The sequence below is a fragment of the Mesoplodon mirus genome, assembly GCF_964341445.2.
Source record: "Mesoplodon mirus genome assembly, chromosome: 16".
Taxonomy (NCBI): domain Eukaryota; kingdom Metazoa; phylum Chordata; class Mammalia; order Artiodactyla; family Ziphiidae; genus Mesoplodon; species Mesoplodon mirus.
Genome location: NC_138992.1, coordinates 18,883,264 through 18,897,959, shown reverse-complemented (window position 1 = coordinate 18,897,959; position 14,696 = coordinate 18,883,264). Strand labels below are relative to the sequence as shown.

The 14,696-nt window shown below is 37.8% G+C and overlaps 1 protein-coding gene across 1 annotated transcript in view; it reads right to left on the bottom strand.

Moving 5' to 3' along the window:
- The window catches only part of ENPP2 (ectonucleotide pyrophosphatase/phosphodiesterase 2), a gene marked incomplete at its 5' end in the record, with an annotated part of 105,388 nt that overhangs the window by 39,492 nt on the left and 51,200 nt on the right, over positions 1 to 14,696 (bottom strand). The window contains 4 exon segments of the mRNA XM_082601212.1: positions 1,121 to 1,193; positions 2,140 to 2,205; positions 7,115 to 7,170; positions 14,403 to 14,522. Coding sequence (XP_082457338.1) covers positions 1,121 to 1,193; positions 2,140 to 2,205; positions 7,115 to 7,170; positions 14,403 to 14,522 — 315 coding nt within the window.

The window sequence follows — 14,696 nt, the reverse complement described above, 5'->3', positions numbered from 1 at the left end:
GGCAGGCGGACTTTCAACCACTGCGCCACCAGGGAAGCCCTAAACATGCTGCAGTTTGATCAGAAATACTTAAACCAAGACACACTTATCTGTATTTCCTTAGTCATCCTTACGCTGAACATAACAAACTTAATTATAGCCAACAGTGTTGCCATCGGCTATCAGAGAATAAGAGGTAGTTCCCATCATCAAAGAGTTTATGAAACAATTTCTCATCCAAAATCAAGTTTTATTATATTGATGTAGACCTCACCACTCTAGTAAGAAAGAGAGGTGGAAAACATTTCAAAGATTAAAAGATTTAGATTTGCAAATCCCAGCATATTTTTAAATGATCTGTGCTGAAGCACTGGGGAAATTTCCATCTCTCGATAAAAGAGGAACATAATAAAATATTTCCATCCCTTTCCCACCTCCTGAACTTGAAGTTATACTGGATGCTACCTTATAGACAGATTGTCTTCTACTAAGATCCTCGAGTGATACAAGGGTGTCACGCTACTCTGCTAAACAGATTCATTCAACAGTGTATTTCTCCCAATTAAGAATTTGTTTCACTTCAGGGGGTGATGGATATGTTCATACTCTTGATCATGGTGATGGTCTCACAGGTATATACCTATGTCAAGATTTATCAAATAAAAAATGTCCAATGCTATCAAATTTTCCAGGTTGCTTGTACCTGCTAAGGTTAGTGAGCTGACCTACCCTCTCTGAACAGCATAACCATTTTAAGGGAGCTGAAATTCAGTTGCAATGCTTTATATTGCAGGTTTCATCTCCAGATTCTTTTCTGCTCCTATCCCAGTGATGGCAAATGCCAACCATTCCCGATGCTTCATCTTTTGACTGATGCCTGCAGGGCTGGAATACATCCCTTCCTATGAACACCAAGTTTAGGATATGTTTGAATAGCAAATCAATCTGAAATGAAGTTTCTGTAAGAAAACCAGGTACATTTAAGATTCTTTTAAGTTTTTACTCTTGTAGTTCTTTGACTCTGTATCCACTTTGCACATACAAACACCCTAAGAGACTTTGTACAAATCCTGAAATAAGGTCAGTAGATTAGGTGGCCCAGGGACACAGGTTCTCCTCAGGCAGAAGATAAGCTACTAACCTCAGGGCCAAAAGGGCCATATTTGTGTCCAGAGAAATCAGGTTGTTCGGAATAGAAGGCATAGACTGAAGGCCTACGGGAAAATTGGAAGGTTCAGAATCTCCCCCAAACCACACATGACAAAGAATATCAAATATCCCTACACATTACCGAAAAATCCTCTCAAATCAAGTTAATTAATCACCCAACCACTGTTAGTCTTAGCATGAAAAAAGTCTCTTTCTTGCTTTTTTTCTATAAGATAAAAAACACCCACCACCCCCTACACCGTCCCCGCTGGGGTAACTGTCTGGTTACTACCTTCAGGAATAAAAAGTCATGAGGAAAATCTGAACGCAGACTCTGGTCTTGGATCCCCAAGATAATAGAGCCCAGTGATAATTCACAGGGGCCATGCAATCTGCAGCCTGAAAGAACAACTCCATTCAAGTGAAAAGTCAGTCTTCTGGACTGGGAGCTTGGGATTAGCAGATGCAAACTATTATATATTGAATGGATAAACAATAAGGTCCTACTGTATAGAACAGGGAACTATATTCCACATCCTGTGATATACCATAATGGAAAAGAATATGAAAAAGAATGTATATATATGCATAACTGAATCACTTTGCTGTACAGTAGAAACTAACACAACATTGTAAATCAACTGTACTTCAATATAATAAAATCTTTTTTAAAAGGCAGTCTTCATGCTTCCCCAATCGTTGGGATGCTGCTGGTTTATTTATCAAAGCTGGGAACACCCTCGAGCTCCGCTGCGGTGACCAGGATTGATAGCTGGAGTAATTCATGTAATTAAATGGTCCTCAATAACTACGTCCATTGTAACCTAAGTCCTTCTTAGGGAAGCCACGTTTAAGGCTCAGAAAACTCATCACAAAACTTGTAATAATACCAAACAATGGCTGTACTTCTATTGCATAGTCCATCTGGTTATTCACCCAATTCCAACCTAAAATGGAAAAGTACTAAAGAAAGAAGAGGGAGAGCCAGGTGGGATGGGGGGAAGCAAATACCTTTCGTTGTCTGGCAGGGTGAGCCACTGCAGGATGGTTAATATCCTCCGCTCATGAGGGATCATCCTGTAGGGTAGCAACCGGCAAAGCGTGAGGTTAGGCTGCATGTCTACCATCTCCAGCCTGATGAGCTCTTACTCCTGCACCCAGGCCAAGGGCTCTCTATTTACCACCATCTGTTTTCACTTTGTCATAGTAAAAGATCCCCTTTCCAATTAATGTTTAAATGTCCATTTCTATTTGCAACATGTCATGCTGCTCAGCCTCTGCTACAGAAGACAACACTGGAAACTCTGATTTGCAGTGAAATGAAGAATCTGCCATGCTTATCAGAGGCTCAGCTACAGGCAGAAAGGACCCCAGACTCAGAAGCATTGCTATTTAGTGGGTAAAGCCATTAGTTGTAGCCACCAAGGGGCCAGGACTTATATCCCCAATCTACCTCTTGCTGGTGTGACCTCTCTTGACCTCTATGCCTCTTGACCTCTCTCAGCTTCAGTTTGCTCATCAGTAAAATAAAGATGATAGCAAAGCACACTGAACAGCTTGCTTGTAAGGAGGAAATGAGCCAAGAAAGGCAAAAGGCATGTACAGTGCCCAGCACATAGTGAGCACTAAAAATAATCCCTGTTTTCATTAATGATCATGATTATTTATCATTCAATCTCTAAAGAGCTATATGACTCAAGAAACATTATTTAATCTGAAACTTTAAGTTCCTCGTGTATAAAATCAGCATTTAGGAAAGGTATTCTTGAAATTCTCTTCTAGCTCTATAAAAATCTATCAAGAATAGGCACATATAATTATGAGACTGACAAAAAGGGTATAATCTTCATCCACAATGACTTTTGTGTTTAAGTCTCATTCCTCTGTTGAAATATAATTACCCTCAATCTGGCACTCATTTCAAGAGCTCTCGGCTAACATGATAGCATTGTATCATGGGCTTGAGTTACATTAAGATGCTCACAAGCTGAGTGATGTCTTTATTTGTGGGGAAATTTGCTTATTTTTTCCTAACAAGGAACACAACATACTTTTCTGCTTCCCCATCCAAGACCAGGCATTAGAGCATGTTTATGATGAATTTAAACTGAAGCCTAAGTTTAATTGTAGATAGTAAAAATTACTGTGGCCAAGAGTGAACCCTAATATAAACTATAAAAATTACTGTGGCCAAGAGTGAACCCTAATATAAACTATGGTCTCTGGGTGATAATGATGTGTCAATGGAGGGTCATCATTTGTAACAAAGGTACCACTCTGGTGGCGATGTTGATACTGGGAGAGGCTGTGTGTGTTTGGGGGCAGGAGGTAGATGGGAACTCTCTGTACCCACTGCTCAGTTTTGCTGTGAACCTAAAACTGCTCTAAAAATAAACTATTAAAAATTTATTGTGGGATGTTGAGTGAGCCATTTCAGCTTTTGCTTTTGGTAGACATGAGCATGAGAGAGGTAGGAGGAAAGACAAACCTTCAGAGCCATGGTAGATGGCTAGAGTTGGCAGGGACTCTAATCAAGCAGCCTCCCCCTATTTCCAATAGGTAGGGGATTTGTCATTCTTCTCTCTGGCCCCTTCTCTGTCTAGAACTATCCTACCAGCCCCAAAAAAGTCATGTTTACCATAAAACAAGTTCTCATTTAAACAAATTCCAATGCTATTGAATAAATGCGATCCTGTTTATTATAACCTATAATTGAATTTGAAGTAGGCATAACAAAGCCAGGTTAATCGCTGAAGGTATTTAATTCTTCAGCCTTAGAAATCCCCTGTATCTGAACAAAATAATTACATACTTTGAATTCTTTCCTAACTTAAAAAAAGGTGAATGTTGTAGCCTTTTCATTTTACCTTGCTTCACTACCTACCTACAAGCTGCTTTATTTTATGTAATTGGTGTTAAGTCACAAAAATGGATTCTGATGGACTCACTTGATGCTAGTGGAAAAATACAAATTAATAGAATTTGTTTCAAGCTCAAAATGATCACGCTTTAATGCCTTCTTTGGATGGGGTACTTGACAAGTAGGGAGCAGGGAAAAAAAGCATCAGCTCTGAGGCCAGAATGCCTGGGTTTGTGTTGGATGAGACTTTGACAAGTGACTTAACCTTTTAGTGCCTCTATAAAATGAGGAGAATAATAGTCCCTATCTTATAAGGTTGTTGTATGGATTAAAAGAGATAATACTTAGAATAGTGCCTGGCACATGGAAAAATGTTAGCTTTATGGGAGTTCCCTGGTGGCCTAATGGTTAGGATTCTGGACTTTCACTGCTGTGGCCAGGGTTCAATCCCTAGTAAGGGAACTGAGATTCCGCAAGCCACGTGGCATCCCCACCCCCCAAAAAAGTTAGCTTTTATCATTACGTACTGGATTCACAGGCCCACAGATATAGTACACTCATTCACGAAATATTTGTTAAAAGCGTATTACGTTCAAGGCATTTCTGTGAATACAAAAAAAGATACAAGATACTCCTACCAAAAAAAAAAAAAAGCTATTACGAGGAAGTCACCATTCTCTGCTTGGAACGAGAAGCATGTGATTGCCATTTTCTGGGCAGGGGCTGAATACGTGTGTGTGGTAAGAGCATGAGTACTTTGGAGGTCTGAGTATCCACTGTAACTGTGGCCTTGGGTACATTTTACCTCTCTAAGCCTTGGCATTCTGATCTCAAACATGAGGAGTCAGACACAGTGGTCTCTAAGTTTCCTAGTCGTTTTACATTATCTTTATGAAATAACCTCAGAGACCAAAAAAGACATGGCCCTTAGCCATTAATGTTTAAAATTTGAAGCAGACACGGCACAAACAGATCTGACAAAGGAAGAGTGTATTCCAAACAGAAAGGGAAATGGGATTCATGCTGTTGCTTTTACCATCACTGATTGACATAGAATTTCTCATGACACCAAGTACATTAGACATGTTTAGAAAAAGAAAAGGAAGTAGGAAAGATGGAAAATAAACTAGATGAGTTTCAATAAACCAGCTGAGTGATTTAGTGCTAAAGGGGAACAAATTACCTTAGGTCATATATAGCCATTGTCTGGTCATTGTTGAAAGAGGTAATGTGAATAAGAAAACAGATACCATTTATTGGCTGTTCTCTATGTACTAAGTACACTACTAAGCACTTTAAATAAGTTAACTCATTCTATTTTCACGATGCCTTATGATGAAGACACTATCATTCCTATTTGAAGATGAGGACATTGATTTATCGAGAGATTAAGTCACCTGTTAGGTTAAGTCACTCTATTATGTGACAGAGCTGGGATTGGAATCAATCTAGACGCCCATACATAAAGGGAATTACTGCCTTTGAACATGAATTGACAAAGAAGAATGTAATGGAGACTCAGCTGAGGATGATTTTGAAATGAAATGCTATCCTTTGAAAAGCTAGACTAATTCTAGGTTGCAATATGGAACCAGGTTAAAAAGATGACCTTTAAAGTCTAAGTCTATGGTTGAATCTGGTTTTAAATTTTAAAATTTTCAGAATCTATGACGTGTAGATTTCCTTGACATATATTCCATTAAATACCTGGAAGTATGACAAGTTTTTTTCAGTTCTAAAGAGATTTTTGAAAAAGAAAGAAAGAAAATGAATCCAAGTCACTTCCAGGATATAGAGATAAAAGAAGAATAGTCTGAGAAGCAAAGCAAACTACAGACATCTTTGGAGCAAAAAAGCTACCTTCTTATAAGGTTTGAAATGGGTGGAAAAAATTGCCATTCAAAACCGGAACACTAAGCCTTTTCAATGAAGCTCTGCAGCAGTTTCGGGGGGTAAGGGTGGGGACTAAGTATTAATTATGCTGTTGGCACCTCTCCATTCTGCCAGCCAAATATGTTGTGGAGCAGAAGAAATCCCTTCTATACGTATCAATGACAATCAAAGGTTAAAAAATGTAATGCATAAGATTAAATTGGTAAATCTACATGTCATTTCTAACATATACTTATTTCTCAACAGAGAAAATCTCTTTTTAAAAAGTGGGGAGACTTTTAAGGGACACTCTGTGTTAGCTTCAAATCACCAAACCCAATTTCAATTTAGCCCTTCACATCTGAAAAAGCTACCTTTATTCCTGAATTTGGAGAATATAGATGGTACCATTCTGTACTAATCTGAACCTGTGATTGCTCTCAGCACACTACTATTACAGAATAGTCAGATTTTTGTTACGGCATAAGAGGCAAATATGGAAACAGCTTTAGGTGGTTAAAAAAAAAAAAAGATGGTAAGAACATCTCAGTGGGAACAAAATCCCCATGAAAGTTGAAACAGATTCCTTTTCTTACTAAGGAGCCTCAAAAATAATCAACATGTTGACACTTTTATTAGGTAAGTTGCATCTTATGAACATTAACTACTAATCCCCCCATCACGTCTGCGGGGAAGAGAAGTAGTTCCTTTTTTCTTATTAGGGAAATCCTGGAGCTCAGTGGGAAAATGGGGTGGAAACAGAGACTTCCTCTTGTCTCCTGTCTGGAGTTTCCAGTCTCTAGACCACTACATCAGCTGTCTGAGACCCTATTTGATTTTTAAAGTTGTGAACCAAAATAAATATAGAATGTTGTAATATATTTATAGAAAATGATCATTTAAATCACAGCAATAAATAGCCTGAGAAATATATATTCCCTAGGTGCCAAGTTACCAAAAACCTATAAACAGGGACAGAAAATTCTAAAGGGTGACGAGATGTAGGAGAGAAAATCTTCCTTACATTCTATTAAGAAAAGATGGGGGAAAAGAGAGAGAGAAGAGGAAAAGAGAATAGAGATGGAAAAAGACAGAGAGGATCTCTTAAAAAAAAAAGGAGGGTTATTTTGAATCAGAAAATATTCATATGTTGGAGTATGTTAACATTTAACTGAAGTGAAATCAAATTGAATGAATGTTTCTTAAATGGAATCATAATTGTAATTTTACATTGACAAAATAGAGGTAACTTACACAGACCAGAAGAATGTCCCAGCTTTCACCCCTTGCTTGGTGGCTGTAATCCATAGCTAATGAGGAAAATATAAGAGGCTTAGAACATATTCTGGGTTTGGGTCAAAGAAGAAAAAGGTTTTAAAATATATTAGCTCAGATATGTTATACTTTACCATGCCCCACCATAAATTTCCCAATATTTGCAACCTTTTTTTTTTTTCACATCTGGAAGTCAGAATTATTCTTTCCATAAATGTTATTCAATACATTCTCTGCAAAAGCTTTCAAGCTCTGTTATGATTATAGTGGCTTTTTTTAAAAAAACTTTTATTTCATCTCAAGAGTCTCTTCTGTACCTGTCTTTTCTGATCATTGTTTTGAACATTTCACTTACATGGCAGAATTCTGCTCATCAAAGGACCCTGAGTGACCATATGTTTCCTTGACTGTTGAAAGCCTACAGAGGAAAACCCCAATTTGGCACACAGATGCCAGGATCTGGGAACCCAGCTTTGTCTTGTTTTGTTTTAAATGAGGTGAATGAAATGGGGAAAAGGAGTTAGTTTTTATTCTGGTTTTCCCCTTGTACCTTTTACTTAGCCTTTTAGTAAGTGGAATTTTAGGAGTAAATTCCTGGGATAAGTTAGGTGAACCAAGCATGTCATTAAGGCTTTTAAAATATTCTTTCCAGGGACTTCCCCGGTGGTCCAGTGGTTAAGGCTCTGCGTTTCCACTGCAAGGGGCATGGGTTCGATCCCTGGTTGGGGAACTAAGATCTCCCATGCCCCGTGGAATGGCCAATATATGTATATTATTTCCAGTTCATGCTGTTGGGAGGTAGAAAATACGGCAGTTAAGAACCTGAGCCCAGCGACCAGCTAGCTGCATTTTAAGCCTTGCCTCTGTCACTTACCAGCCATGTGATCCTTCAGCTAGTTATTTAAGGTCTCTACATTCCTTTAAAATATAGATAATATTACCTAGCACATAGGATTATTCTGAGCTTTAATGAGGTAATACATGTAAAGTCCTTAAAAACAGTGTTTTAGCATTTGGTAAACACTAGATCAATTTTCATCTTAATTATTTCATCTTAATTATTATGCATTAATGGAAATCCAGTTATTTTCAGGACACTAAAAACAACTTAGAATGGCCAGTGTCCCATTGAATAGAAGTCTGTGAGAAGAAACCCCTTAGCTTTAGGAGGCAAACAGGAAAAAGAAGTGTAGCTTGGTTTTTTTATAAGACCAAAACAAAAATGGTCTATGAGTTGCAACCAACCTGCTTTGTGGTTTCTTTGTCTCCAGAATTTGATAGTGTTTTACTTACTCCAGTTAAAAATCTTTGTTTTTTGAGGAAAGGGGCAATTTGGAGGTGTGGGGCATTCAGGAGCTTGGCCATGGCCTCAGAAAGGTCTGGAACGCCTGGCCGCGGAGGATTCTGCAAGGATTTCCAGGCCCCTGGGGAGGACTGGAAACCGCCAGCTCCAAAATCACAATTGCTGCAGCTGGCAAGTGAGGGATGGGGCAGGAGAGCATACAGCACCCGCCCAGATTCCAGGAGGTCTGAGCTGCCAGCGGATGTCATTAGCATGGGAAAGGTGGAGTCCTTGCCCCATTGGGATGGACCAGAGAGATCAGAACCTCAGATTGCTCTGAGCATCCTATCGGGGTTTGGTCCAAAATATCCTTCCGCTTTACAGATAAACTCTGGCATTTCTGGGTATCCTCACGCCAGGGAGGACTCAAATGGGTCCTGGAGTTTCATACATTCTTGTGTCAGCACCTCCTCTAGCAAGAAGGTGAACTCAAACTGAGTCCTGGACAACCTGCACGTGCCTCAAAGCCACCTCAGATCCCAGAGAGATCAGTTTCTTATATTAAGTGATCTATTTGTATACTTATTTTAGTTTCAGAGACACAACTTTGGTGCACGCATAGCCAAACAACTTCCTAGAAAATGTGGTGCCTTGACATTTCCAAGGAAGCTGTATTAGGCAATATTTGGCAGATATGAAATGTAAAATCAATCTGGGGTTTTCTAATGGAATTTTTTTTTTATACAATTTCGTCAAATGATGACCCTACATTTTCAAAAGTTATATTGCGGAATACATGCTGATGTTGGCATTATCAGAGCAACAGGAAGCCCTATAAGTAACTTTTAGCTTACTAACCCTCAGGGGGAAAGATCACCAAAGGAGTCTTTGCAATCGTATATGGAAAGAGCACTAGGGGAGACAACAGATGTGAGGGTGCTAAAATTATCCCAGTGGCAAAATCAGAATCATTGGTTCTTTGTACTTGTCTGTACTTCCCCAAAATTTTGTAGTGACAATTAACATCTTGGTAATCAGAAAAAAAAATAATAACCAGTTGTAAAAAGCAATGTGAACTATGAAGACAAACTAAAGGTAAAAATTTTTTATTTCTTTCTTTATTTCTTCCAAAAAAGAAGCAAAATATTTCTCCCTGCTTCTTGGTACAAGTCCTGTTGGCCGCATTTTCTAAAAGAAAATTGGGAGCATGGTCAGAAAAGTGCAAAGAATGAACAAATAAGAGAGAATACTTGGAATTTTAAAAACATTTTAAAATCTCAAAGGAAAGGACCCTAGCAGTAATGAAGCTGGTCGGTCAAAGGTTTGGCAAATGGTATGAGACTGAAGCATGAAGAAACTTTCTTAAGTTAAATCAGATCATGAGCAGCTACAAAAGTTCTTTTGCAAGTTATACATATATATTATATTTCAGAACTCTAAAGTTAAATCTAGTAATTACAGAGAAAAAAATGCAGTAAAATGTTGGTCCAAAGGAAGATAAATGAAAAGGAGCCTCTTGGTCTATAAAGTGGAGGAGGGGCAGGGGAGGGAGAATCGTAAAACAGAAATCATAAAACTAGTTTCTTGTTAATTCAGAGAAATAGGAATTATAATTTCCCATTTCCCATTCTGAATTTTAATGTAATCTATATTTCCTCAGAGATGGGCCAAACAACACAGCTAAAAAAAAATTAGCTAAGAAGACACTGAGTCTGGCCTTCCCACCTTTAATCCCAGTATTTCTTCCATTGCTTTCCTTTATCTAAAGGCAGAGTTTTCAACATTTGTGTCCTAGATGCTACATTTTGAAAAGGGGATAAATGAAAATAATATTGTACCCTCTTGATATGTTATCAGGAATAAAAAAAAGAAAAGAAAACTCCCCCTGGGACCAGGAGCATTTAAATGTGAAATCCAACACTTTCTCAAATTCAGGAGAATATGCAGCTGTGGGAGAAGGGGAGATGTTTTAGAAAGGAAAACAAGCAAAAAAACATTTTTGAAAACCATGAACTACTATGTAGTCTTCCTAGCAGTTCTTTGCAGGGAAATTATTCCTTTGCATTCTAAAGCACAGAGGTAGAAGAAATAGAATTCTGGGAGACTAGAGGAATGGGCGGGGCCCTAGTATCAGCAGGAGTAAACCAATCACTGATATTCAAGAGTAGGAACAAACTAAAGATGTGAGGGTTTGGGGATGCAGCAGAATAGATTGTGAACTAGTGTGGCTCTTTCCAGGTGATTAGGGCCAGAAGAAGATGAGTGATGAAATATAGGAAGAAGTAAAGGCAAACACACCTCAGATGGGGCTGTAGAACAGCTCAATCCAAAACATAATAAATGGACACCTAAATGTGTTTGGCTGTGGGTTAGGTCCTGAGAATAAAGAGATAAATAAATCAAGTCTCTACCCTCATGGGGCCCATAGACTAAAGCAGATTATGTAAATAATTTCAAACGATATGGTCACCATTATGATAGAAATAACAAGAAAACCCAACAGTGGGTCCCTGAGCTTAGCGAGGACTGAAGGAGCTTAGTGAAATCTACTTAGAAAAGGATGCTTAAAGTGAAATTTGAAAGCGAAATGAGCCTGGCAGCAAAGGGACCAGGAGAGTAGAGTCTATCCTAAGTACAATAGGATACAGTAAAATGAGAAAGAAATATAGATTTATCGCAGTATATGGAAAAGAAACACAATAAAGAAAAGGTAAAATTTTCCTGGGGAAAAAAAAAAAAAAGGAAGTCACCTGTTAGACAAAGTGGTAAGCGAAGACTAATATTTTCCATCAAGCCAATCCCTTTGGCCTGGAAGTTCACTCCTACTCTAATGTCATTCTTCTTCTCTTTGCTGTCTCTTTCTTGAACCTGCCATCTTTCTTGTGTTCTTACACTACAGTAATTCACAAGGATGGTCTCAGGACCCACTCATTGCATCACCAATACTGGCCGAAAACCACCATAGGCCCAGCAACTTGAGAAGTAATAGAAATGCAACAAACTAGTAAATAAAACAAAAAAGCAGCAGACTCACAGATATAAAGAACAAACTAGTGGTTACCAGTGCAGAGAGGGAAGGGGGAGGGGGCGATATAAAGGCAGGGGAAAAAAGCAGGGGTTATTATGGGATTATCTGATATCACGTGTGTGAAACTTTTGAAAATTGTAAAGCACTACAGAGTTTAAAGAATCTTTCATTCAATTAAAAAATTTTTTTTAATTTTTAAAAAGAATCCTCCTTCCTCCAGAAACTATGGCTCCAGAGGACTTGCACCATGGTAGGGTGCTGGACTCAGCTCTCAAATCGCCACACGTAGTGGGCCCTGTGGAGTCTCATTCACTCTCCACCTCTCTGAGACCAGCTTTGAACAGAACAGGCGGTTTCCCCACTGAGTTATCTTAGTATTAGAAATTGCAGGATTAGAATGGAGAGATTTTTCAAAGAAACAAACACACTTATGGCACTCTGTTAAGAGTATGGAACATACTTTTGTAATGAGAAAAAAGTAAATAGTTTCAAAACAACAACATAAAAAGGAATCCCATTATAATATGTAGGAGAAATGTAGGGTCGTACAGTGAATGACAACTTTTAATAGTGCATTCTGAAGATTAACAAATTAAAAGCAGACTCAACTTTGCTAAAGTGGCTATATCAGGGTTTTAAAAATAAAATTAAATTATAGAAATTATTTTTGGAAGTTGAATGGTGCAATTCAAATTGAATGGACACTACAAATGCCTCATGTCATATATAAGATTTCAAACTGGAATAAGAATGGTTCTTATTCACCATTTAATCTGATTCATGTATTATTTAGCCAAATGTCTTTCATGGTTTAATCACTCAGTAAAAAATAAGTTGAGTTTGACTTAATTACCTGTTTAAGATTTTTATAAATATTTTCTCTACTCCAGTTATTTTTTCACTGTGAAATATACAAGCCTCTGAGAGGATGGTATAAATGCTTAAGGAGTAGTTATTAAGGCTCGTCTTTTCTTATAGCACTTATAATTTCTTATACTTATACTGTAGTTTCTTATGGTGCCTGTCCATGTATTATTCCTTTTTGCCAAGTTTCTATAAAACATGTTTTTAAATGATATCTACTGTGCTCCTTGGATTTCTTATGGTGGCATCTTGTTCAAGAAGATAGACAGAAACACAAATCAGCTTCACTGCAAATCTCCAGTCAGCTCTAGGGAATTACTAAACTTAGTGAAATGTATCGACTTAGAGAGTTAGTGAGGAAACAGGCAAACAGAGTTAAAACAGACTTCACTTCATTGAGCAGGTTCACAGCTTTCCGTCTTCTCTGTTTCTGCAGAAGTTAATGAATATGTGGACTCATCTTCTGAGTCAGGCCAACCCAGAGGAAGCCTAATATCCACACTCAGTGGAAGTTGATCCAATTTGATAAAATTACTATTTATATCCTTTGTGGTTCTTCAAGCAAGTTTGCTTCATGACAAAATTAATATAAAACACCAACTAGCAACAGCTTTTGACAGAACTCAAATTTCAATTATTTTATTTACACCTAAAATGTTCCTCTATCATAAACTTTGTTTGGGAAATCCACACTGTAAACAAATTTCACTTTGCTTACAACGTAAGACATCATAGACTTCTGGGAGTCTAGCCTGAATAAAGACAGCAGAATCAGAACCTCTGATAGAAAGAAACACTTCTACAGATATACAAGTCTTCCAACTTTTTTAAAAATGAAAAACCCATATTTAACCATGCATACTGATTATGCAATATGAATATTTTTGTCATAGATGACCTTTTCTCAAAGAGCAATACCATTTTTTTCATACTTTATATTCTCTAATTTAGCCCATAGACTGAAGCAAACATTTCCAGGTAGGAGATTGTTTGGGGATGGTAGGTACATGGATATGTGCAGACTGCCCACTCTTCATGCCATGGCAGGTTGCACAAAAGCCTCCCAGCCCCCCTTCCCACCAGTGTTCCAGGGAGCCGTGGCCCCCAGTCAGAGTAGACATGAGATGGAACCATTTGCCATCCTTCTTCTACGTGTTTCTGATTGACTGTGTGTACTGGGATGTGTTCCTATGGGGAGTCGGATGTTTCTACCCAGGGTCGCATGCACTTAGTTCAATTCTGCACATTAAACAGCTGTGGATTTATGTTGCTGCTTTGCTCACCTCTGACCAAAGCAAGCTGCCTGACCGTACACATACACACAGTCACAGGAAAAATATTGTGCAGAAAGCCACCTATATCCCTTTTTACTTTCTGCCCAGCCATTTGATCTGAAGTAAATAGGATGATTTCTTTCAAAGTATCAACTTGCTGGTCCAGAACCAAGGTAGATTCCACTTATATGTAACTTCCAAGATTTTTTTTTTTAAAAAAAGGATTAAACAGAAGAATTCATAAATTTACTGTGGGTTTCATCGAGATTTTTTTTCCCAGCAAGTTTCCCTGTTCCTGATCATATGGCGCTTGAGCTAAAATTTTGTGGCAGTCATGACATTCACTTCTTTTTCATTGTGTCCACAAATCTAGTAAATCAATAAGATCTGAGTATTCCTTCTTCAAAATATTTCTGAAAGTTACCCCTATGTCACCATTTCTACCACTGTCACCCTAGTGAAGATCCTTCTCATTGCACGCTTTTATAATCATAACCTCACATACACATACACACATGTATAAACATAGACACATAAACATATGTATATGCAGTATATATACATTGTATACACACATATGTATACACAATACATACATATATAAATATATATACATAATACACATGCACATACATATTATATGCACATATATATATGCATATATTATGTACACACATACACACACATATATATACAATATCAAAAGACAGAAACATTGCCAAGTATGAGGAAATTAAATGCATCTTTTCAACAGGTAACAAATTTGGGGGTGGGTGAAATGTTTCAAGGCACAGACACACAAAAAAATGCAAAACTCACCGGTTGACCTCCCCACCACCTATGATTAAATTTCTCTCGCCCTCGAAGATGGAAAGTGGCATCAAATACAGGATCATACATTGAATTGCCAACAATTCCATGTGATTCTGGATATAGCCCCTTTGTGGAAAAGCAAATTTATTGTCAAAATAATCCACACATAATAGTTCTATCATAAATTCTCTTATCATAGAAGGTTTTATAACAATATTTAATCTCCAATTTTATATAAGATATATATAACCTCCATACGTGTCTGTCTTAGCAAACAGGAATATTATCTATGGACTAACT